Source organism: Mobula hypostoma, chromosome 9 (genome assembly GCF_963921235.1).
Source record: "Mobula hypostoma chromosome 9, sMobHyp1.1, whole genome shotgun sequence".
Classification (NCBI taxonomy): Eukaryota; Metazoa; Chordata; class Chondrichthyes; order Myliobatiformes; family Myliobatidae; genus Mobula; species Mobula hypostoma.
In genome coordinates, this window is record NC_086105.1 from 21317413 (window position 1) to 21340755 (window position 23343).

Sequence of the window (23343 nt, forward strand, 5' to 3'; positions counted from 1 at the left end):
GGATTTACTGGGGGACTGGGAAGCCGCCTGGAGTCTGGCTGGGATTCTTCAGTCCTCTCATCGGTCCCACTCTAAACCTAAACTGCGCTGGATCCAAGGCATACTCATTTCATTGGCGACATTAGGGCAAATATATAGGAGGCTAAAGGGAAGGCAGAACGCCTCCATTTTTAAAGTAACAGTGCTTCACTTTTTCGGTGTTTGTAAGCCTCCATGTGTATTTTTACTTCTAAAAAAAAACACTTTTTTCATCCTCCCTCCACCCCCCAGCCGAGCGTTTCCAGTTGTGAAACGGTTTCGGGGACGTGAATTTGGTTTGCCTCCTTACTGCGCCATTCTGATTTGGCCTCCTGGACCCCAGGGTGCAGGGGCAGGTGGTTAACTCCTCGATAACCTGCTCAGGCAGCTGAGCTCAGATCATGGGGTGGGCGGGGCTGGGGACACTTGGTCCTGAGACTCCTTCCACCAGCTCAGTCACAGTGACCTTGATGCTTCCTTCAGCCACATGATGTACTCCAACACAGTTGGTCAGGATTGAGTCTGACAAAAGTCTCCAACATGAAACCTTCTGTTTCACTTTCCACAGACCCTATCAGATGGGGTGAGTGTTTTTAGCAATTCAGCAGTTAGTGCGACGCTATTTTACGGCTCGGCGTAGTCCGGAGTTCAACTCTATTAGCTGTTCTGCAAGGAGTCTCTGAACATCCTCCCCGTGGTTTGCTTGTGTTTTCTCTGGGTGATTCGGTTTCCTCCCACAGTCTAAAAACCTACCGGGAAGGTAAATTAGTCATTGTAAATTGTCTCGTGATTAGGTTAAGGTTAATCGGGGTTGTGGGATTGCTGGGGCGGCGTGAATCGGAGGACTGAAAGGGCCTACTCCCACTCGTACTGTATGTTGAATAAATAAAACTTTATTTCAGAATTTCAGCACCTGCAGATCTTTTAAAATACATTGATTCTCAGCAATTGCAATGTTTATCTCTTCTACTTTGTCACATCGTTTTTCCTTTGACAATTTGGGACTGGAATTTTCAACCGTAATTTTTTTTTAACATCTAGATTCAATTGCTGTGATATTTATTGACCACATTCCCTTAAACACTGGATGAAATTTAATTAATCCAGATTTCTACTGCAAGTATCTATTCAACACTAAACTTTACTTACTGACTTATAATGATTCTTCATCTCCCAAAGGTTTTAGTGTAAATTTGTCACCCTTTAGTTAAATCATTTGGTGTGCCAAGCTGTCCATTTCTTTGTACCCCTGTCTAGCTCTACAACTGTTCTAACCCAAGCACCTGATGCACCTATCAGTCATTGAAGCTGCAAGGATAAACCAAAGCTCTGAGCTCACGGAGGTTACAATGAAATGGCACAAATTGAAGGACTAGGGTAGTCTCCCAGGTACTGGGCCTTTTCCTTTGTCAAGCTCATGAGACTGGATTCAAACAGTATCGGAGTAGATTTTTATAGATATTGGTGCATTGTCTCTTATTTTGCAATACAGGAACCAGAATCAGGTTGATTATCACTGACATGTGGTATGAAATTTGTACAGTGCAAGATGTAAAAATTACTGCAAGTTACAAAAATAAGTGAGATAAAGGAGAAGTAACAAGTTAGTGTTGATGGGTTCATGGACCATTCAGGAACCTGATGGTGGTTGGGAGGAAACTGTTCCTAAAACGTTGAGTGAGGGTCTTCAGGCTCCTGTACCTCCTCTCTACATTAGCAATGTGAGTGTGGGTCTTCAGGCTCCTGCACCTCATCTCTATGTTAGTAATGTGAAGAGGGCATGTGTCAGATGGTCTCATACCTCACAAAGATATGGGCAGCAAAGGTCTGCATGAGCTGGTTAATAGCTGGTGGATTATGGTCTCACAAACCCTCAACCTAAAGCAGAGGTGACAGGTAGAAAGTCTGCAGGGTGACATGTTTGGATTCTTCGGTGCCATCAAGACTAACGAGGGCTTGAACTCCTGAGGGCTCAACCAGCTGAGATCCATGAACAATGTGAACTTTTCAAGAACTAATGCAGTTAGTGCCTGCTAGAAGGAGCTATTTAAAAATTCCTTCATGATCACTCTGTCCTTAACATGGGTGTCTCTGACTTCACCTCACGGCAATGATCTAGGTCAGCCCTGATACCATTGGGAAGCCTAATGAATGCTACAACAACTGAAGATTGAGGTTGTCGGAGCAAGTGGTTTCCCTGCTAAAATCAGGAGCTTCAGTCACAAATGGACAACATCTCCCATATCTGGGAAGAGGCAAATATGCCAGAGAGAACTCTGAGATGTCATCATAATGATGCTCTGCAGAAAGGAGCCATATCTGTTTGGGAACCACAGAGGGTTCTCCTTGCTGTTTGGGTCATCACCAGGTTCTTCCCCAACCACCTCTTCCCAGTAGCCTAGGAGCTGCTTTGGAGACTCTTTCGGGTCTGGTTGCACCACAGACATGGTCTTCACTGTACAACAGCTCATACAGGCGGCAGCATCAGTCACTATACATGGCCTCTTGAGACCTCACATAAGCTTTTGCTGTCAAATAAGTTGGCTTATGGAGACTCTTTCCCACATTTGTTTGTTGTAGAAGTTTGCCTGCGGTGCGTTGGCACACAAGTTATGATCTTAACCAATGGATCCTCAACAGGCCTAATCTCAGTCAGAATTGTGACAAGCAAGGCTGTATCAGCACCCTGGCACTTTCCTCAGTTTCTCTGACTGCTGTTCATCAGTCCAATGAGCTTTCTGCGGGAGTGGAGCAGTTCTACTGGACAAGCAGAAATCTGATCAACCTATGACCCCTTCACTCTGGATCCAAGGTCACCCTGACAGTTATTGAGTTGGGAGGATGTGGATTGCACTTGCATACATGCCCAGTTGGACGCCAAGCTGTTGGTCTACTCAATCACCTAGGTGTACACTAAATAAAGGTTATCTACCAAGGTGCACTGCTCTACAACATTGTCTCCTGACATGGAAGTCCATGGCAAAATCCTTGAAAAAGTGGATCACTTCCTTTATCTTAAGGGCTACTTCGCAGAAAATAGTAGATATCAATGATGATCTAATGGCCGTCCTCAAGGGATTAAAGATAAGACAATATTGATTAACTTCATGAAGCACTTCAGCCCATTCTGAGGATGTATAAGGTGTTGAGAACAAACAAATCCAAGTCTTACGAATAGAGTCAGTGTTCAAAAGCTACGAAATTAGAATCAGAATCAGATTTAATATCATGCCATATGCCATGAAATTTGTTGTTCTGTGGCAGTAGTACAGTTCACTACATAGTAATAAAACCTGTAAAATACATTGAGAAGTATATATATAAATAAATTAAATGCATAATGCAGAAAAAGAGGTAAAAATAGTGAGGAAGTGTTCATTGTCCATCAGAAATCTGAAAGTGGAGGGAAATTAGCTGTTCCTGAAATGCTGAGTGTGTCTTCAGGCTTCTGTACCTCCTCCTTTTTGGTAGCAATGTGAAGATGGCATGCCTTAGGTGAAGAGGGTCCTTAATGATGGACGCCACCTTTTTGAGGTATCACCTTTTGAAGGTGTCCTAAATACTTGGGAGGCTAGTACCCATGATGGAACTGGTTGAGCTTACAACTTTCTGCAGCTTTTTCCGATCCTGTGCGGTAGTCCTTCCATATCAGACAGTACATCTGTAGAAGTTGCGAGTGTCTTTGGTGATGTACTGATTCTCCTCAAGCTCCTAATGAAATATAGCTGGTGCCATGCCTTCTTTGTAATTGCATCAATATGTTGGCCCCAGGACAGATCCTGAGAGAGGTTGCCACCCAGGAACTTGAAACTGTTCACGCTGTTCTCTCTGATCCCTCAATGATGAATTGTTTGCTTTCCCTTGCCTTATCTTCCTGAAGTCCACAATCAATTCAAGTCAAGTCAAGTCAAGTCAAGTCACCTTTTATTGTCATTTCAACCATAACTGCTGGTACAGAACATAGTAAAAATGAGAAAACGTTTACCAGGAACATGGTGCTACATGAAACAATACAAAAACTACACTGAACTACGTGAGAAAAAGGTCAAAATCTACACTAGACTACAGACCTATCCAGGACTGCATGAAGTGCACAAAACAGTGCAGGCACTACAATAAATAATAATAAATAATAAACAAGACAGTAGGCACAGTAGAGGGTATAGTAGGATGGTGTCAAGCCAGGCTCTGGGTATTGAGGAGTCTGATGGCTTAGGGAAAGAAATCGTTACATAGTCTGGTCGTGAGAGCCCGAATGCTTCGGTGCCTTTTTCCAGATGGCACGAGAGAGAAGAGTTTGTATGAGGGGTGCGTGGGGTCCTTCATAACGCTGTTTGCTTTGCGGATACAGCATGCGGTGTAAATGTCTATGATGGCAGGAAGAGAGACCCCGATGATCTTCTCAGCTGGCCTCACTATCCGCTGCAAGGTCTTGCGATCCGAGGTGGTGCAATTTCCGAACCAGGACGTGATGCAGCTGCTCAGGATGCTCTCAGTACAACCTCTGTAGAATGTGGTGAGAATGGGAGGTGGGAGATGGACTTTTCTCAGCCTTGTTCCTTGTTCTTATTCATGTTGAGTGCAAGATTGTTGCTGCAACCCCACTCCACCAGCTCATCTGTCTCATTCCTGTATGCTTCCTCATCACCACCTGAAATTCTGCCAATTGAAATATAGTTTAGTTGCTTTGGGACATTGTGCTTAACAGGGAAAAGAAAAACATCGGGAAGCATATGCAGGCATGGACAAAGACACAGGAATGATTACAATAGTTAGGGTATTAGAGATTAGAACAGTGCAAGTCAATGGAGAAATTGGAACTACAATGTTTACAACAGATCAGATTAATAGGCAAATGATGAATGAGAGTCCAGATAGAGTAATTAAAGAGAAACTTTTACCAGTTCTTGAAGTGTTGATAACCAGAGATACCGCAATTTATTTTCCCTTGCAAATTGCTTCCTACTCAGATATCAACCTAATATTTATTTATGTAACTATAACTTGGCATGAAACTTCATAATATTAAACATTGAGATTACATATGAAATTTAGTTTTAAACTTATATTTTAATAGCAACTTTATTTAGTCTTTTAGGTTTGTAATGAATATTTAGCTTTAAAGGTTGTGTTTATAGCCAGTAATTTGATTGATTGTTGCTACAAATTGTATTCAGCTTATTCATCATCTCACTGCATAGGCAAAATGACATAGTGTAGTATCTCAAGCATCATCAGATTCTCTTGATTGTCATATAACAATAACTTTAAAGTCTATTTTCTGAGTCAGAGTCGACTATGGATATTGCATCCTAGCTGTCTAGATACACAAGCCAGGGCAGTACAACACGAAGAGCAAGCTGTTGCCCGTGTAGCAAGCTCCCCCTCCCCATGCATCTGATGACCCAAAGGAACGGCAGAGACCGATACGGTTTGGCACCAGCAGCATTGCAGGAGTTGCCAGTCAGTGTAGGACTGCCTTAGGGACTCTAGCTCAGGATTTACTCCCAGAGCCTTTCCCCATGAGTGGGTACAGCTGCAAGGCAGCAGGGGTTTGAGATCAGAGTTTTCTTTCTCCTAACTGAGCTGCCAACCACAGCTGATCAGCTCCCTTTCCACTCACAGCCCTGCCAGTTCCTGCATCCTCATCAACTTACATACCTATAATGTGTAACATCAAATAAATGATCTAAAATGCACCTGTGTATTAAGAACAAAATCCAATAGACAACATCCAGCACCACAAAAGCTCTAGGTTGTTGAATTATTGGAGTCTTTTGGCATTCTTTAAATTCTTATTACAGCAAGTTTTAAGTTCCATGCTAATTTTGGTAAAATGATAAAAACAAATAAGAAAAGAATCATGGTGTTGAATTGTTTTTATTTATAATTTTGTGTAATAGTACCACAGCCTAAAAAAGCACAGGTGTAGTCATTGCACTTGTGTGCAAATATTATATGACCAGAGTTAAGTAGACTCCATCATGTAAGTACAGTGCACAATCTTTTCAAAAGTTACAATACATCTAAAAAATTCTGCTATTAAGTCCACAATATTGAATGTTAGTAACTCAGTTCTGGGCTCCAAAGTCTCAACAGACAGCATTATATAAAAATGTGTATCTATGTTATTTTGAGATTAAGTTATTTATGTCCACAGTGGTAAGTTAAAGTAGAATCTAATAATTTTAGAGATGCCTCAGAGTTTTATTTATTTAATTTTTATTTAGAGATATGGTGTGGAATAGGCCCTTCCGCCCCTTTGAGCCACGTTGCCCAGCAACCCCTGACAACCCCGATTTAACCCCAACTCTACGGGACAAATTACAATATCCAGTTAACCGACCCGGTACATCTTTGGACTGTGGGAAGAAACTGGAGCACCCGGGGAAAACCCACACATTCCACAGGGAGGACATACTGATACTTCTTACAGAGGATGTTGGGACTGAACTCAGAACTCCGACAACCAGGCTGTAATAGGGTTGTGCTAGCCGCTACACTACCGAGGCACCCACCTTATTGATTCATATTCTAGCAAATAAAATATGAGTATTTGATATTCAACAGTTATGACGTGTATTCAAATAAACCTTAGCATGAGAAAAACATTACAAAATAGTTTCTGGGAAAGCAGCACAAGAAGTGGTAAACAATGGACTCCAAGCACGGAACAGAAAATTAGACTTAACTTGTGGTAAGGTTTTTAAAGATGCCGTAAAAAGAAACAGAGAGGGTTATTCTTAAAGTCATGCAAAGGTGACTGAATGTTTTGCCACAAATAGCTTGGGAAAGAAGTGATGGAATGGCCAGACTTGGAGGATCAAGGATTGCTGGAGGAAGCATAAAACTGTGAGGAGCCTTACAAAAGGAATGGGAATGATATGAAGATTTAGCTTAAGGCATTAAGAGACTGGGAAGCAATGTTTTTCAGAAAGGATAAGAACTATGGACTAACTGGAATTGATAGTAAGTGTGAGAATATTGTTAAAGATAGTGGATTTGCATATACAAGATCAGTCTCTAATTTCATTAATTATCTCCAGGAAACTCCGGGTCATATTGTGAAAATGCTCTATGTAAGAATTCTTTATGATTGAATATTACTTACATATACAGTATATTGCTATATTTAAAAGTAACATATCCTCTAAATATGGATTGCTGCAATGACAAATACTTGTTTGGTCTTAAGCAATGCAATTTATTCAACTTTACTTGCCAGTGCTTTCAGATGACTGAAAATAATGTGACTGCAACTCTGAAAACTCATCATAACTTCAGAACTGTTTCTTCTTAAATGATAATTTCAACTTTCTTGTCTCAAACTGATAGTCTTGTATATACATGTAAGTAATAAGCAAGTACTAAAAGGTGTGAGCCATTTCCGGATCATTAAGGTGATCTGTTCATGAAGCCAGATGGCATGGATGGAATATCAAATCAGTACCTTTTATCAGTCTTCACCAATGAAAAGGATGCCACCAAAATCACTATAGTTAGGAAGACTGAAGAGGTAATGATGGGGTGAAAACTGATAGTGGAAAATTACTAGAAATATTGGTTATGCCTGCAGCAGAAACAGGAAGAGGCCATCCAACCAATCCTGTCTGCACTGTCATTCAGTAAGAACAAAGCTGATATTTTACGTCTATACTACTTTCTTGCACTAATCCCATATTAGAATACAAAATAATTTAAAAATGATATTCTCTTCCTTGAATATATACAGCAGTAAAGTTTAGCAGTGTTTTCTTCACTCCCCCGCCCCCCCCCCAAGAGAATAACGTCTTCCAATCCCTGTCCTATCTGGCGGAGCCTTTAGTTTGAGATTATGACATTTGGTTTATATTATTTAGGTACAGCCCAACAAGCCCGTGCCACCCAATTACACCCATGTGATCAATTAACTCACGAACCTGTACCTCTTTGAAAATGGGGGGAGACTGGAGCACCTGGAAGAAACACATCTGGCCAAGGGAAGGATGTACAAGCTTCTTCCAGACAGTGGTGGAATTGAGCCTGTGTTTCTGGTGCTGTAATCAAGAACACTCTGACCGCCATGCTACGCTATCATGCCACCCTTGACTCTACACACCGCGACCACAGGAAATCCTCACCTTTGACCTCTCAGTGCCCCACAATAATGGTGTATGCTTCCTATCGATAACCTCTCATGTTTCCAAATTCAAGACAAGTTGGACTCAATGTCCATTTTTGCTGCTCCATCACCCCAGGGATCAACCTGCTGAATCTTTGTTAAAAGAGAAGTATACCCTTTGATAGCTTGATGGACCTGATGTCTGGATAATAGTCCAGATGTGGTCTTAGAAGAGCCCACTATAAACTGGATAACATATTAACCAGGTCTGGATGCATCCTATAATATTAAGGGAGATGGGGAGGGGTTTAAGGGTTTCAAAAGAGTCTGTCATAATCTTTCAACCCTCTCTCGATAATAGAGAGCTGGTAGAGAACTGCAAAATGGCAAATGTAACATCCTTGTATTGAAAAAAAAGGGTAAGGACATCCCATGCAACTATCAGTCAGTTTAATCTCTGAGAAAATAGGCACATGGAGAACTTAGAGATGATAAAGGAGAAGTAACCCAACATTTTTTTCCCTGCTGAACTAATGGAGAAGATTAATGAAGGGAATGCAGTGATTTCCAGCAGGGATTTGATAAAATCCCATACAGAAGGCTGGTTATTAAAACTGAAACCTTCTGGAACTAAAGGGCCACAAGCAACTTGGATAGGAAATTTGCTTAAAGGTTAAAAACAGGGAACTGGTACTTAAATGCAATCTTCTCAAACTATAGGATGGTAGAGAGGTCAGTACTGAGGTCAAGGGAATTTTACACACATTAATGACCTAAACATGGGCTTGCAGGGTAACGTTGTTGAACCTGTGGAAGGTATAAAGCTTGGAAATATGTTCAACAGTAAGGAAGATGGCAAATTAAGCCATGGGGAAGTTGGCTGAATGGGCAGTTACACAGCACATGATTTTTCTTTACAGAGAGAAATGTGGTGATCAACTTTGCCAGAAAGAACAAACTGAAACAATATAAATTAAATGTCTCAGGAAGGGGGCAAAGGACATTAATCCTTAAAAGTAGAAGAGTAGGTAGAATATGTGGGATTCTGGGATTCATAAGGTGACATGCATGCAAAAGGAGAAAAAATATACTAAAAACTGTTTGGCCCCAGAATTGGAGTATTACTTCCAACCCGCACTAGAGTTTAAGGAAGGATTTGAAGGCCCAACACAATGCAGATCAACCTTTCTAGAATAGTCCCAGGGGTGACAAATATCATGAAAAGTTCACAATATCTTCAGAAAGGATTTTTAAAAAAGCTGTTCCTGTTAACAACTGTTTCTAGAAGTGAGGGACAGATTTCAAATTTTGGGCAAAATATACAAAGGAATTTGAAGACAGTCTTCTTTTGTACTTAGAAAGTTATGATATGGAATCCACTGTCAGTCAAGTTGGTGGAAATAGGACCAATGAGTGTATTCAAAAGAGAAATCAGAACTTTTGAAAACACAAGGGGAAAGACGAGGAGGAATGTGGCTGATCGATTGCACAGCAAAGTAGTAGCAGAGACTTGATGGACCAAATGGTCTCATTCTGTGCCACAGAATTTTACGACTTTGCGCATTAATTAATATGAAATTGTTGAAATACAAATCAGGATCTAATTATTGCATGGCAACATCTTTGAGTAAACTTCCTTAATTATTACCAGCATGCATACTGGCTTATAATAAAAATATGAATTATAGATATATCTATTTCTAAATGAAGTTTATGCAAAATGTGTATATACTTAAAAAAAGATGCCAGATACATTCTGAAAGTGCATTTGGAATGAAAAGTTTAAGCATAGACAATGCCACTTATTTCATCAAGTCTGGAAATATTTTTCTTGAGTCCTGATTCTTTTCTGCTTTTTCTTGCTTCTTTAATCTCGAGCGAAGCGGATATTGAATGCAGACAAGCAGCGGCCCATACTCTCAAACAAAGGAGAAACAAACGTGTCGACAGCACCTTTCCAGATTGTCTGGATGGAGGGTAGAATCATCATGAAGGTCTTCACAATGGGCATAAGAAACCTGAAGTTAAAATATAGATTTAATTAATCACAAATATCTCACAGATTCATAATGATGAAAAACAATAAAAGGAAAACTCAGTGTTCCAAGCTATGCCTTTTCCACTCACTAAAGAATGCTACAGTTTTCTCACTCAACAAAATTCCCTACTATTTAGGATATGCAACAAAGTGGGAACAATTGCATTATTTATACTTATTTTTATTCTCTGAATGACACAGGTATGCACAAAACTGTTAAAGAACAGAACAAACCTAGCAGATTTCCCATAAAGTGTTGTCCATGACATTGCAATTTAACCTGTCCAACACTCATAACAAAAAAAAATCGATCTGAATTGGAGTGGATGAATCCCCAGGGCCTGACACGGTGTCCCTTTGAACCCTGTGGGAGGCAAGTGCAGAAATTGCCAGTCCCCTACAGAGATATTTAAATCAACCTCAGCGACAGGTGAGGTACGGAGGATTAATGCATTGCCAATGTTGTTCTGCTGTTTAAGAAAGGCTCTAAAAATAAACCAGGAAATTATAGGCCAGTGAGCCTGACATCAGTAGTGGGAAAGTTATTGGAAGGTATTCTAAGGGACTGGAGATATAAGTATTTGGATAAATACGGAATAATTAGGCATAATCGGCATGGTAGGCTGTGCCTAACGAATCTTATAGAGTTTTTCGAGGAAGTTATCAGGAAAGTTGATGAAGGCAAAGCACTGCCTACATGGGATGTAGCAAGGCATTGACAAGGTCCCGGATGGGAGGTTGGTCAAGAAGCTTCAGTCATTCGGCATTCAAGATGGGGTAGTAAATTGAATTAGACATTGGCTTTGCGGAAGAAGCCAGAGACTGATAGTGAATGGTTGCCTCTCTGACTGGAGGCCTGTAACTAGTGGAGTGCCACAGGGACTGGGTCCATTGTTGTTTGTCATCTATATCAATAACCTCTCCCTCAATGTCGCAAAAACAAAGGAGCTGCTTGTGGATTACAGGAGAAATGGAGAGAGGCTAGCCCCTACTGGCATCAATGGATCTGGGGTCGAGAGGGTAAACAGCTTTAAGTTCCTCGGCATCCACATCACCGAGGACCTCACGTGGTCTGTACACACCAGCTATGAGGTGAAAAAGGCACAACAGCGCCTCTTTCACCTCAGACAGTTGAGGTTTGGTATGGGCCCTCAAATCGTAAGAACTTTCTACGGGGGCACAATTGAGAGCATCCTGACTGGCTGCATCACTGCCTGGTATGGGAACTGTTCTCCCCTAATCGCAGGACTCTGCGGAGAGTGGCGTGGACATCCCGGCACATCTGTAGTTGTGAATTTCCCATGACTCAGGACATTTACAAAGCCAGGTGTGTAAAAAGGGCCTATTGGATCACTGGGGACCCGAGTCACCCCAACCACAATCTATCCCAGCTGCTACCACCTGGGAAACGGTACCGCAGCATAAAAGCCAGGACCAACAGGCTCCGGGACAGCTTCTTCCATCAGGCCATCAGGCCATCAGACTGATTAACTCACGCTGATCTGAATGTATTCTATGCTACATTGACTGTTCTATTTATTATAAATTACTATGATTGCACATTGCACATTTAGACGGAGACGTAACATAAAGATTTTTACTCCTCACGTATGTGAAGGTTGTAAGAAATGAAGTCAATTCAATTCAATGATCTGGATGATAATGTGGTAAATTGGATCAGCAGATTTGATTTGCAGATGACACCAAGATTTGGAGTGTAGTGAACAGTGAGGAAGACCTTCAAGGCTATTGGCGGGATCTGGACCAGCTCGAAAAATGGGCTGATAAACAGAAGATGGAGTGTAATGCAGACAAGTGTGAGGTGTTGCACTTTGGTAGGACGAATCAGGGTAGATCTTACTCAGTGAATGGTAGGGCACTGAGGAGTGCTGTAGAACAGAGGGATCTGGGAAGACAGGTTTATAATTCATTGAAAGTGGCAAAACAGGTATAGTGCCTATAGAAAGTATTCGCCCCTTGGAAGTTTTCATGTTTTATTGTTTTACAATATTGAATCACAGTGGATTTAATTTGTCTTTTTTGACACTGATCAACAGAAAAAGTTTCTTTCATGTCAAAGTGAAAACAGATCTCTACAAAGTGATCAAAATTAATTACAAATATAAAACAGAAAATAATTGATTGCATAAGCATTCACCTCCCTTTAATATGACACACCAAATCATCACTGGTGCAGCCAATTGGTTTTAGAAGTCATATAATTAATTAAATAGAGACACGAGGAAATCTGCAGATGCTGGAATTTCAAGCAACACACATACAAATTGCTGGTGAACGCAGCAGGCCAGGCAGCATCTATAGGAAAAGGTACAGTCGACGTTTCGGGCCGAGACCCTTCGTCACGACTAACTGAAAGAAGAGATAGTAAGAGATTTCAAATCTCTTCTTTCAGTTAGTCCTGACGGAGGGTCTCGGCCCGAAATGTCGACTGTACCTCTTCCTAGAGGTGTGACTTGGGAGAAGATTTGTTTTCCAGCAAGACCATCCTTGGACCCACTTTACACCGCACGCTGTCGGAGCAGTGCTGCCAGGATAATCAAGGAAACAACCCACCCAGCCAACACACTTTTCATCCCTCTTCCCTCCAGGAGAAGGCTCAGGAGCTTGAAGACTCGTACGACCAGATTTGGGAACAGCTTCTTTCCAACTGTGATAAGACTGCTGAACGGATCCTGACCCAGATCTGGGCCGTACCCTCCAAATATCCGGATCTGCCTCTCGATTTTTTTGCACTACCTTACTTTCCCTTTTCTATTTTCTATTTATGATTTATCATTTAAATTTTTAATATTTACTATCGATTTGTACTCCAGGGAGCGCGAAGCGCAGAATCAAATATCTCTGTGATGATTGTACGTTCTAGTATCAATTGTTTGGTGACAATAAAGTATATAAAAAAAGCATAAAGCCAAAGCTACACAAGAATAGCTTAAAAACAACAAAGTTAATGTCCTGGAGTGGCCAAGTCAGAGTGCAGACCTCAATCCAATTGAGAATTTGTGGCTAGACTTGAAAAGGGCTGTTCACTCGTGATCCCCATGCAATCTGACAGAGCTTGAGTAATTTTGTGAAGAAGAATGGAGAAAAATTGCAGTGTCCAGATGTGCAAAGCTGGTAGAAACCTATCCACACAGACTTAAGGCTGTAATTGCTGCCAAAGGTGCATCTACTAAATACTGACTTGAAATCAATTATTTTGTGTTTATATTTGTAATTAATTTAGATCACTTTGTAGAGATCTGTTTTCACTTTGACTTGAAAGAGTTTTTTTCTGTTGATCAGTGACAAAAAAGTGATATTAAAACCACTGTGATTCAATGTTGTAAAACAACAAAACATGTAAACGTCCAAGGTAGTGGTGGTGGGGGTGGGGGGAGAGATGAATACCTTTTATAGGCACTGTTGTAAGGAAAGCATTTGGGCATATTGACCTTCATAGTCAAAGTGTTGAGTACAGAAGATGGGATGTTATGTTGAAGTTAGGTAGGAATTGGTGAGGCCTGATTTGTAATATTATGTGCAGTTTTGGTCACCTACCAACAGGAAAGATGTAAGTAAGGTTGAAAAGGTTTAGAGAAAATTTACAAGGATATTGCTGGGACATGAGGACCTGAGTTATAGGGAAAGTTTCAATAGGTTAAGACTTTATTTCCTGGAATGTAGAAGATTGAAGAGAGATTTGAGAGAGGCATTCAAAATTATGAGGGTTATAGATAGGGTAAATGCAAGCAGACTTTTTCCACTGAGGTTGGGTGGTTCTACAACTAGAGGTCATGGGTTAAGGGTGAAAGGTAAAAAGTTTAAGGGGAACATGAGAGGAAACTTCTTTAGTCAGGGTTGCGAGAGTGTGGAATAAACTGTGAGCATAAGTGGTGCATGCAAACTCAATTTCAATGTTTACGAGAAGTTTGCAAAAGTACATGGATAGTAGGTGTATGGAGGGCTATTCTCCTGATGCAAGTCAATGGAAGTAGGCAGTGCAAATGGTTCGGCATGAACTAGATGGGCTGAAGGGCCTGTTTCTGTGCTGTGATTTCTATGACTCTGAGAGTTACTGATCTTGAGTTAGTTCTTTCCATTTCTATTTTTTGGTCAGGCAATCCTTCCTCTTCATTTCCTTGATGAGGAATGACACCCAAAACATGATCCTTTCAGAACTGATGAAGTTATAGTGCTACAGTAATGACTGAAATTTATACATTTCTTAAATATTTCCTACATTCGATTGCAAGTCCTTTATTTTCACTAAGAAAATATCCTAATATTCAGACAATGTACTTGGATATAGCAACCATTCGTAAGATTAAAAAATGACTGCATTTAAATTTATTTAGAAGATATAAGAATTTAGAATTTGTCCCTAATTATTCATGCTTGTACAACTTTTACCAAGTTAAGTGCTCAGGATTGAGGATTCTATCATGTTAATAGATAGCTCACAAAGAAATAAGAAATCCAAATGTCTCTTGATTTTTTTAAAGTTATTATTTTGACCCCAAAACAAACCTCTCCCTACAAAACTAGATGAGCTCTAAATTCTAAAGTCTCATACATGTGTTTCCTGGAATTGTACCATTTCAGAAAGATTCAAGATTCAAGTACATTTATTATCAGTGAATATATATATTATTCAACCTTGAGAAACCCGAAAGAACCCAATTAAAAAATAAAAAGACCAACACTCAATGTGCAAGAGAAAGAAAGAAATATACAAATTATACAAACAACTGAAGTGAACAACAGCATTCCGAAACAAAATTGAGTCTTCAGATCTGACCCCTGGAGCATCCAGGAGTAGGCCTAAAGCCTCACTTATCAGTTCATCATATTAATGGGCATGGAGCACAGCAGCCGGGGCAGTCTTCATAGCCTCAGCGCCATGGAGATGACTATTGTGAAGAATAAGTGAAATTGGCTCTCATCCCGACCTACACCCTGTCTTTTCCCGACTATCTAGATTGGCATTTAAATTGAGCAAACAACGGCACAGCAAAGGCTCCTGCGCCCAGGAGAGAGGAGCAAAGATCACAGAGAACAAGTGAAATTGGTTCTTGCTTCCAATCCATGCCAGCGTTTAGATTATCTAAACATCGTATCGTACCTCGCACTAGGACCCGGGTACCGCTGCTGCGAAAGGTTCTGGGCCTAGATCACACCGTCTAGTGACCTGCTCCAGCATAAGATTTCATCACGCAGCCTGCAGCTGCTCTCAAGCTCTTCAAATCAGCTCAGCACCCAGAGCAATCCAACCTAATACCCGGGCCAGTTGTACCTGCACTGAACCTCCACTGCCCGGGCCCTGACTTCTCCTGTTGTCACCCAGAGTGATCCAACCTTGCTCTCAGGCCAGCTGTACGGGCATCAGAACTCCCTGCAACACACCATCTCGGCTCATCTCCTGAACTCACTTCGCCCCTTCACTGTTTGCACAGATAATTTAACGCAAATTACCCCAGAAAAGGAATTTTTAATGATGTTTTTCGTGGGATTTCCTAGCTTTTTGACTAACAGATAGCTGTCACACACGTTTGGTAGTGCCATCTTAACCGAAAGTTAAAAAGAAAGACTTTTAAAGTTAAAACTGATCCTTTGTCAAAAGCAATAAAAGGGCTTTTTTTTTTCTCGTACTTCATTGCTATTTTTTAATACTTTTCATATTCTCATTGAGCTTTTTAAGATCTTGTTTTATTGCATTTTTACATTACAAAGAGAAAGACATCCACAAGAATAACATCTTAATTATCTGATCAATTACATAATTTGTAACACAAATATGCTTTTGGCCTAATTATTTTGTGTTACTTTTTATGTCTTCTCTCCATTTAACTAACTCTTGGAGGCAAAATGTTTTTTGAACCAAATGCTCAATGTGGCAGCGGCTTCCATATTCCAACCTACTCTGAATAACGATGTTTCCCCTGAATTGAACTGGTTTGTCATGTTCTTATTTTTGAAAGAAAGGATGTTCTCTTTCATTTTGATTGTCCTGTCTCATTCACTCCTGTCCACTTCAGCTTCCCTCCTTAAAAACAGAAAACACTGGCGGAACCCTGCAGGTCAGGCAGCAACCGTGAAGAGAGAAAAAGAGTCAATACTTCAGGTCAGTGACCCTGGAAAAAGGAGAAAACTACATGCTTTAAGCTACAGAAAGGGGGAGGAATGGAGAAAATGGAAGGAATGTTTGTGATTGGGTCCAGAGCAAAGTTGTCAACAGTTAGTTTAAATTCTGGAGAAGGAAATAGTCAAGTGAATCTAAAATACCCAGCAGCATCTATGGGTAGAGAGAGAAAGTTACTGAAACTTTTGAATTCTATGTTGTGCAGGAGCTGTAACATGCCCAGACAAAAGATGGGATGATATTCCCTCAGTCTTATGTTGGGCATTATTGGAACACAGGGAGGGAGGTCAAAGTGTGAACTTCCGTTATTGGAAGTTCCTGCGAAGGTGTTCACCAACAGTGTCAACGAATATATGTTTGGTTTCTTCAAAGGCTTTACCCAGAAGGCCAATTTGGGTTCCTAGATGAAAGGAAGAGGTAAAAAGGCAGATGCTGCATCCACTGTGGTTGCATGAGGAAGGACCAAGAGAAGGGTGGAATTGCAAGGAGAGCAATCTCTTTGAAGACTGAAAGGAGAGGCAGTGGACCATATGTCTGGTGATGGGATATGGTGGAACATGAATCTATTTCTCTATATCTGGAGTTCCTTTCTCTATATTTTAAAATGCAGTCTTACCTCAGTTAGCCTCCAGGTTAACTCAGAAATACAAGACCATAACAATGGGAGGAACAGTAACTTGGTAGTTCAGAGAATATCTCGGAGGGGGCGGAACTAAATAGTCGATATTTTGGGATGTGATCATTCATCAGACTGGAAAGCAAGAGGGCAGAGTCCAGAAGAAAAGGGTGTGGGAGGGAAGGAGCAAAATCTGGCGGGTGATAGGCGAATTCAGGCGAGAGGGGAGCGGGAGAAAAAGGGAATAACATGAGAAGCTGGGAATGATAGAAGGAGGAGGCAAAGCAGTGAAGAAGGAATCTGATTGAAGACGCCGGTCAACCATGGAATAAAGGGAAGAAGGTGGGGAATCAGAGGGAGGAAGGTGTAAGCAATGGGCAGGTTGTGAGTGTGGGGAGGGCAAAGAGAAAGGATAATGGGTGTCAGAGGAATAAGGGAAAACAAAGAAGGGGGGAATGGAAAATAAAATTCCATAAAAATAAAAATGGGCTCTTCAGCTCCAGGTCTACAACCTGTTGACTAATTTGCAGCAAGGAAGATGCAGGAATATAGGAAAAGAAATGGTAGGTCAGTCAACCCCATGTTACTTTTCCACCATTTAGTACGATCACCGTTTACCTCACAACACAAAAAAATTCTGCAGTTGCTGGAAATCTAGAGCAACACACGGAGAATGCTGGAGGAACCCAGCAGATCAGGCTGCATCTATGGAAGGGAATAAACCACAGGTTCCCAATCATTTTCATATGGATAGCATTAAGCAAGGGTCTGCAGATCCCAGGTTGGGAACTCCAGGAATAAACAATGGACACTTAGGGTCATTAGGACTGGGCAGGAAGGGGAAGAAGGCAGAGTAAGAAGATAGGGGGAGAAGAAGAAATACAAGTTGGAAGATGAGAGATGAAAACACATCACTTCACAAATCACACATCCTTGATTTCTTAATATCCATCAGACTAGAATATATTGAGTACAGAATTCTAAATATTCATTTTTTTTGGGTGAAGGAATTCCTTTTCAACTTTTGTCCTGTTCTTTTCAACTTTGTATTTGCTATAATAACCCCATGGAAATGGCATGTTGCCCTCAGTTATGTGTTGAGCATTATGACATTGCTTCCATTTGTAGACAGACGATTAAATGTGGCAGAAAGAAAATGTAACAGCATATCTTTTTAACAAGATTTATATTCCTGCAATGCCAACCATCTCTTCAGCCCAAATAGGAATGTTAAACTGCACAGCTTCCTTCCGACTGCGAACAAGCCAGTAGCAGAGATTTTAAAACTAAAAATAAATATACATTATTATTTAAAAATATGGGAACAATTAAGATGCCAGAAATCTAAAACAAAACACAGAAAATGCTGGACTTTCGCAGCGGGACAGACTGCATTTTGCGAACAAACACTCTTTTGGGTGAAATCTTAACTTTTGTTTCTCTTCTCACTATGATCCATAGAATCATACAGCATTGAAAAAGGTCCTTCAGCCCAACTAGTTTATTCCGACCAAAATGCTCACCCAAGCTAGTCCCATTTGCCTGCATTTTCCCAGTATCCCTCTGAATCTTTCCCATTCACGTACCGCTGTTTCCTTTCCCACATGCGGCCTGGTTCACCAAGTATTCTGAGCACTTTTCCTTTTTATTTTATATATCATTATTCCTTGCTCTCTGTTATTCTCTGCTTTGAACTTTTGACCTTTACTCCAAACTTTCCTTCCATGAACAATTGTCTTTCCATGTTAATTTGACTCCGATTCCTCCCGCCTTTCCTTGTTATTTCCTTTCTTTTTCAATGAATCACTGATTTGAGAAGGTGATACATTCAGCCTGCCATTCATTCGGGTCATCCATCCCTTCTTGCTGCTTGTACTTCTAGTAATTACTGAGGTAAACAAATTGTGGAAAAAGCCTGGGAAGGAACTCGGTATAAACGCACCGTGGTACTTGCTTAGTTAGACGCAAGACATCCACGCTGATTGACAATCACAACCCATTCTTATTAGAGCAACAAGAATATTGAGATTGGAAGACTGGGTATGGGCGCGGTGCCCATGCAGGAAATTCATGGCTAATGCTTTCCCCTCTAACAACGCCGGGAATTAGATTTTTTTTGTTGACAAACTGGATCCTTTCTGTTTGAGCAGGAAAGGAAATTCTGCATTCTTACCATCTGATTTACCTCTGAGGTTAACAAAATGTTATTTTATCCGCTGCATATACTTTATGATATGTTATCAATCGGAGGGAATTTAAAAAAAAAGACTGATAATCCGAGTTGGGGAACAGCCGCTTACCAAATGTGGATGTAACTTATTACGGCAAAGAGAATTCCTATAATGAAGGCCAAGGGGATGGCGAGGAACAGAGTGAGCACTTTGTACAGCACGAATTTGCTGATCTCAAACGACGCATTGCTGCAAATCCAGATTCCGTCGAAACTTTGCGTCGCAACAGGTTCTGCGATCACGTCTTCAAATGAAACCTGAGGCGAGACAGGGCGAGAATAAACAAGCACGTTATTAAAAAAAAATAAGATGTACTGTCATTTAACGCCTGCAACAAGTCCTGCAGGAAACCCTACACCAATTCCGATGTTACCGTTGTCCGGACAACTTTCCTGACTCTGCCAAATGATGCCCCCTGCGACGCGAATTTCACGCAGCGCGTCCTTTAACTCTCTACCCTTTGCGCTGTCCCATACAAGGGCAGCCAAAGTGTCATACCCCCTCTCCTAGGGCATTCCCTGCAGCAGAGGGTGAGCGCCTCACCTTGATATGGGTGTTGATTCCCCCGGGATCCCGCCTGTGGTGTTCTCTCTCCTCGGGCCGCTCCTCCTCGCGGCCGTCTAGCAATTTGGTCGATTTTAAAAATTCGTCGCTCTCAAACTGCACCCCGCGTTCCGCCGGACCCGTCTCCTTGCCCATGATTTCCCACCACCTCCCGTGCAGCTGGGATTTCCTCCAGTTGTTCGCACTCTTCCTGCTGTCTGCCCGCGGTTGGTGTGCGCGCCGGTTCGAGGTCGGAGCCACGCCCGCTGGGTGCAGTCACTCGGAGAGAGTCTGAGCGCTGCGGGTGCTAGTCAGCTCGCTGGGCAAGGGCCTGGACAGAGACACAGCGACACCCGCTCACAGATGCACACATGTACGCAGAGGGACACACACCGGTGACTCAAACATGCATCCACACACGTCCATAAGGGGACACATACAAGTGGCACAAACACACACATGTTTATCCTGTTCCACTTTGAACGGCACAGTTGAAACTGTTTCCACTATTCTCTGGCAGTGCTTTCCAGACCCTAACCATCTATGTCAAGAAAATCTTCCTCAATGCACTTCCTCCAGTGATCTTCATTCTCTGTCCCCTAGTCTTGATCCTTCCACCAATGGGAACAGTCTCCCTCTACCTACAGTCTGAGCCTGTTGTAATCTCGTGTAAATGTTTCAGCTCGCCTTGCAAGCTTCCCAGTTTCAAAGAAAACAACCCCAGCTTTGCAATCTTTCTATATAACTAACCTTCCACCCTCTTCTCTTGAGTCATTTTAATAAGCCTCTTTTGCACTTCTCTAAAGCCTTTGCACATTTGCCACTTTACGGTGCTCAGAGGTGGACACGGCATTCCATTTATGGCCGAACCGGCTTTTTACGGAAGTTCACCTTAACATCTTCATTCCTGTACTCTATGCCTCTACTTATAATATCCAGGTCCTTGTATACGTTTATAAACCTCGTTCCCAATCTGTTCTGACATTGTCAACACATTATGCTAAATTATGCTGCGGACCTCATTGACATGAAGTAATGCAGCAAGGAACATTTGGAGAAAAAGGAGCAGAATTAGGCCATTTGGTGAGAGTGGAGGATGACTTCTTTGTGCTGCAGTTCTGTTGGTTCTGAAATTACTGGAATCTGCAGACAATGCCACATTTGGGGCAGTCGGTGCCCGAGGGGGTAATTGATTTTTTTTGAGATGTTGAGCATTGTTTGCGTATAGTCTCTTCATTTAGTGACCCACGCTACTCCTTCCCTATTTTATACAACCATGGACCAGGGATTCCCATGTATCCACAAGGAGGTTGTGTTGTCTTAAGGGGACAATGAAAAACTACTTAAATTGTTTGCCGGGTAAACTGGAAACCATCAAGGCTCCCGATAACCTTTGAACCTTCTTTGTGTTGGAAATTCCTTGCCATGTCAGAGCTTGGGGTGGAGTTCTCATTCTGGGAGTCAATGTCTGGCATAGGGATGAAGTGGCCTCCTAGTAGACACAATTATTGCCTCAGTGCTGGCGATACTGACCCGGGAGAGAATCCCAGCTTCGGTTCCCCTGGCCTGTCAGTGGGTTTGAAGGCTTCTGTCGAGCCAGCATTGGTGGTGTTTCTCCAGTGCTTTGAGGCAGCTAGTTGAGATTGTCCATGTCTCCACAACATACTGGTGGGTGGGAATCATTGCTGCTGTAAGGTCTTGGTTATTCTTCACTCGGTCTAATGCTGTGGAGGTGATGGTGATTTTTGCCATGGATGTCGACGCTGAGAGTATTATCCAATACTTAATTTGCATATTGATTATCAGGGGCAGTACGGGTGGACAGGGTAGGGTAAGATATTTGGCTTCTAGATATTGATCTGTCTTTAATACAAAAATACAGATATCCGTGAACACAGATTCCATACACACAGACACACTCGAGCACGTCGTAATCACAGACGCATGCACACACTCACACACAGAAACACGCACATACATGGATAGATATAACACAGATACATGCTCATGAACCGATACACACATACTGACGCACGCGCGCGCGCACACACAAACACAAACACGCAGTCACGCATAAAAATGCACATACATTCAAACAGCTGCTCACACACCCAGATTAAGGTGAACGCAAGGGCAGAAACGTTTAAATTTACTGAAAATTACTGGCAGCATTCAGAGTCTGCTGTATTCCTGCCAGTCGCAGATTCAATTATGTGCTTTAATTGCGAAGCCGAACGAATACATTCGCATGAAGTTCATGTGAATAAATTTGAGAAACTATTTTCCACTTAATGGACATTCCTTGTTCTAAATCCAAATAGCATTTGCTATTTAAAGGAAATGCAAATCTCTCCTATTTCCTGTTGACATTTGATGCAGGGACTAGATGGAGTTAATTCCCAATTTAAATTGATACAGTATTGATATTGGTATTCCTTTCTGAATATTATTGAATTAAATCATTTACCCACTCCTTTAACTGAATTGATTTATGACTATCAGTTAAAAGGTCAAAGCATTAAAACTTCCAAATTTGCTAAACAGAAACTCTCAGAGAGATGGAAAGTTTGCAGGATCTCCCAGCGGCCACACATTTTAATTCCACATCCCATTCCCATTCTGATATGTCTACCCACGGCCTCCTCTACTGTAAAGATGAAGCCACACTCAGGTTGGAGGAACAACACCTTATACGTATTCCGTCTGGGTAGCCTCCAACCTGAAGGCATGAACACTGACTTCGCTAACGCCCCACCTCCCCCTCGTACCCCATCCATTATTTATTTATATACACACATTCTTTCTCTCTCTCTCTCCTTTTTCTGCCTCTGTCCCTCTGACTATACCCCTTGCCCATCCTCTGGGTTCCCCCCCCCTTTTTTCTTGTCCCTTGGCCTCCTGTCCCATGATCCTCTCATATCCCCTCTGCCAATCACCTGTCCAGCTCTTGGCTCCATCCCTCCCACTCCTGTCTTCTCCTATCATTTTGGATCTTCCCTCCCCCTCCCACTTTCCAATCTCTTACTAACTCTTCCTTCAGTTAGTCCTGATGAAGGGTCTCGGCCCGAAACGTCGACTGTACCTCCTCCTAGAGATGCTGCCTGGCCTGCTGCGTTCACCAGCAAATTTGATGTGTGTTGCAGAGATGGAAAGTGTCGGGTATTGTGGTACCCGGGGGGGGGGGGGGGTGTGATCAACAGCTAACACCAACATTCCCGGTGGCCAGCACTATTTATTGTTCTTGTTTTAAATTTGTGGAATTATGGAGGGATATTCAAGTTAATTTATTGTCACATTTTAGCTTGGGTTATACAGTTATTCACTTGTGTGTTTGTGGGTCACACTGACTGTAACCAGGGTGTGTGAAAATCACCTACCCTGTCTGTAAGAGAATGAGCAGTTCTCTCCCCGGGTGGTAAAGCTCAGGCTGTTTTGCGCTCTTTGCAATTAAACCGGCAGTTGAGCTAAATGAGCTTCTCTTGTTAGTCATCATGGACCAAATGCCCGCCACAGTATTTAGTATTTCAGTAATAATTAAGTAATGTTGTGAATATATTGTTTTATTAAGCATTCTTTGTTGTTCACATAATATTTGTGAAGTAGGTGAATGGCATATATAATTACGCCACAATGCCATCAGTACGCGTCTCACTAAAG

The 23343-nt window shown here is 41.8% G+C and overlaps 1 protein-coding gene across 1 annotated transcript; it reads right to left on the minus strand.

The window, feature by feature from the left end:
- Positions 1–5888: 5888 nt before the first annotated feature.
- Positions 5889–20209, minus strand: LOC134351557 (caveolin-2-like). Its single transcript, XM_063057858.1, has 3 exons — positions 19687–20209; positions 19213–19400; positions 5889–10137 (listed from the first exon to the last, which is right to left on the minus strand). Exons 1-3 carry the CDS (start codon positions 19840–19842, stop codon positions 9987–9989), a joined length of 495 nt encoding a protein of 164 aa, XP_062913928.1. The 5' UTR covers positions 19843–20209; the 3' UTR covers positions 5889–9986.
- Between the last annotated feature and the right edge of the window lie 3134 nt (positions 20210–23343).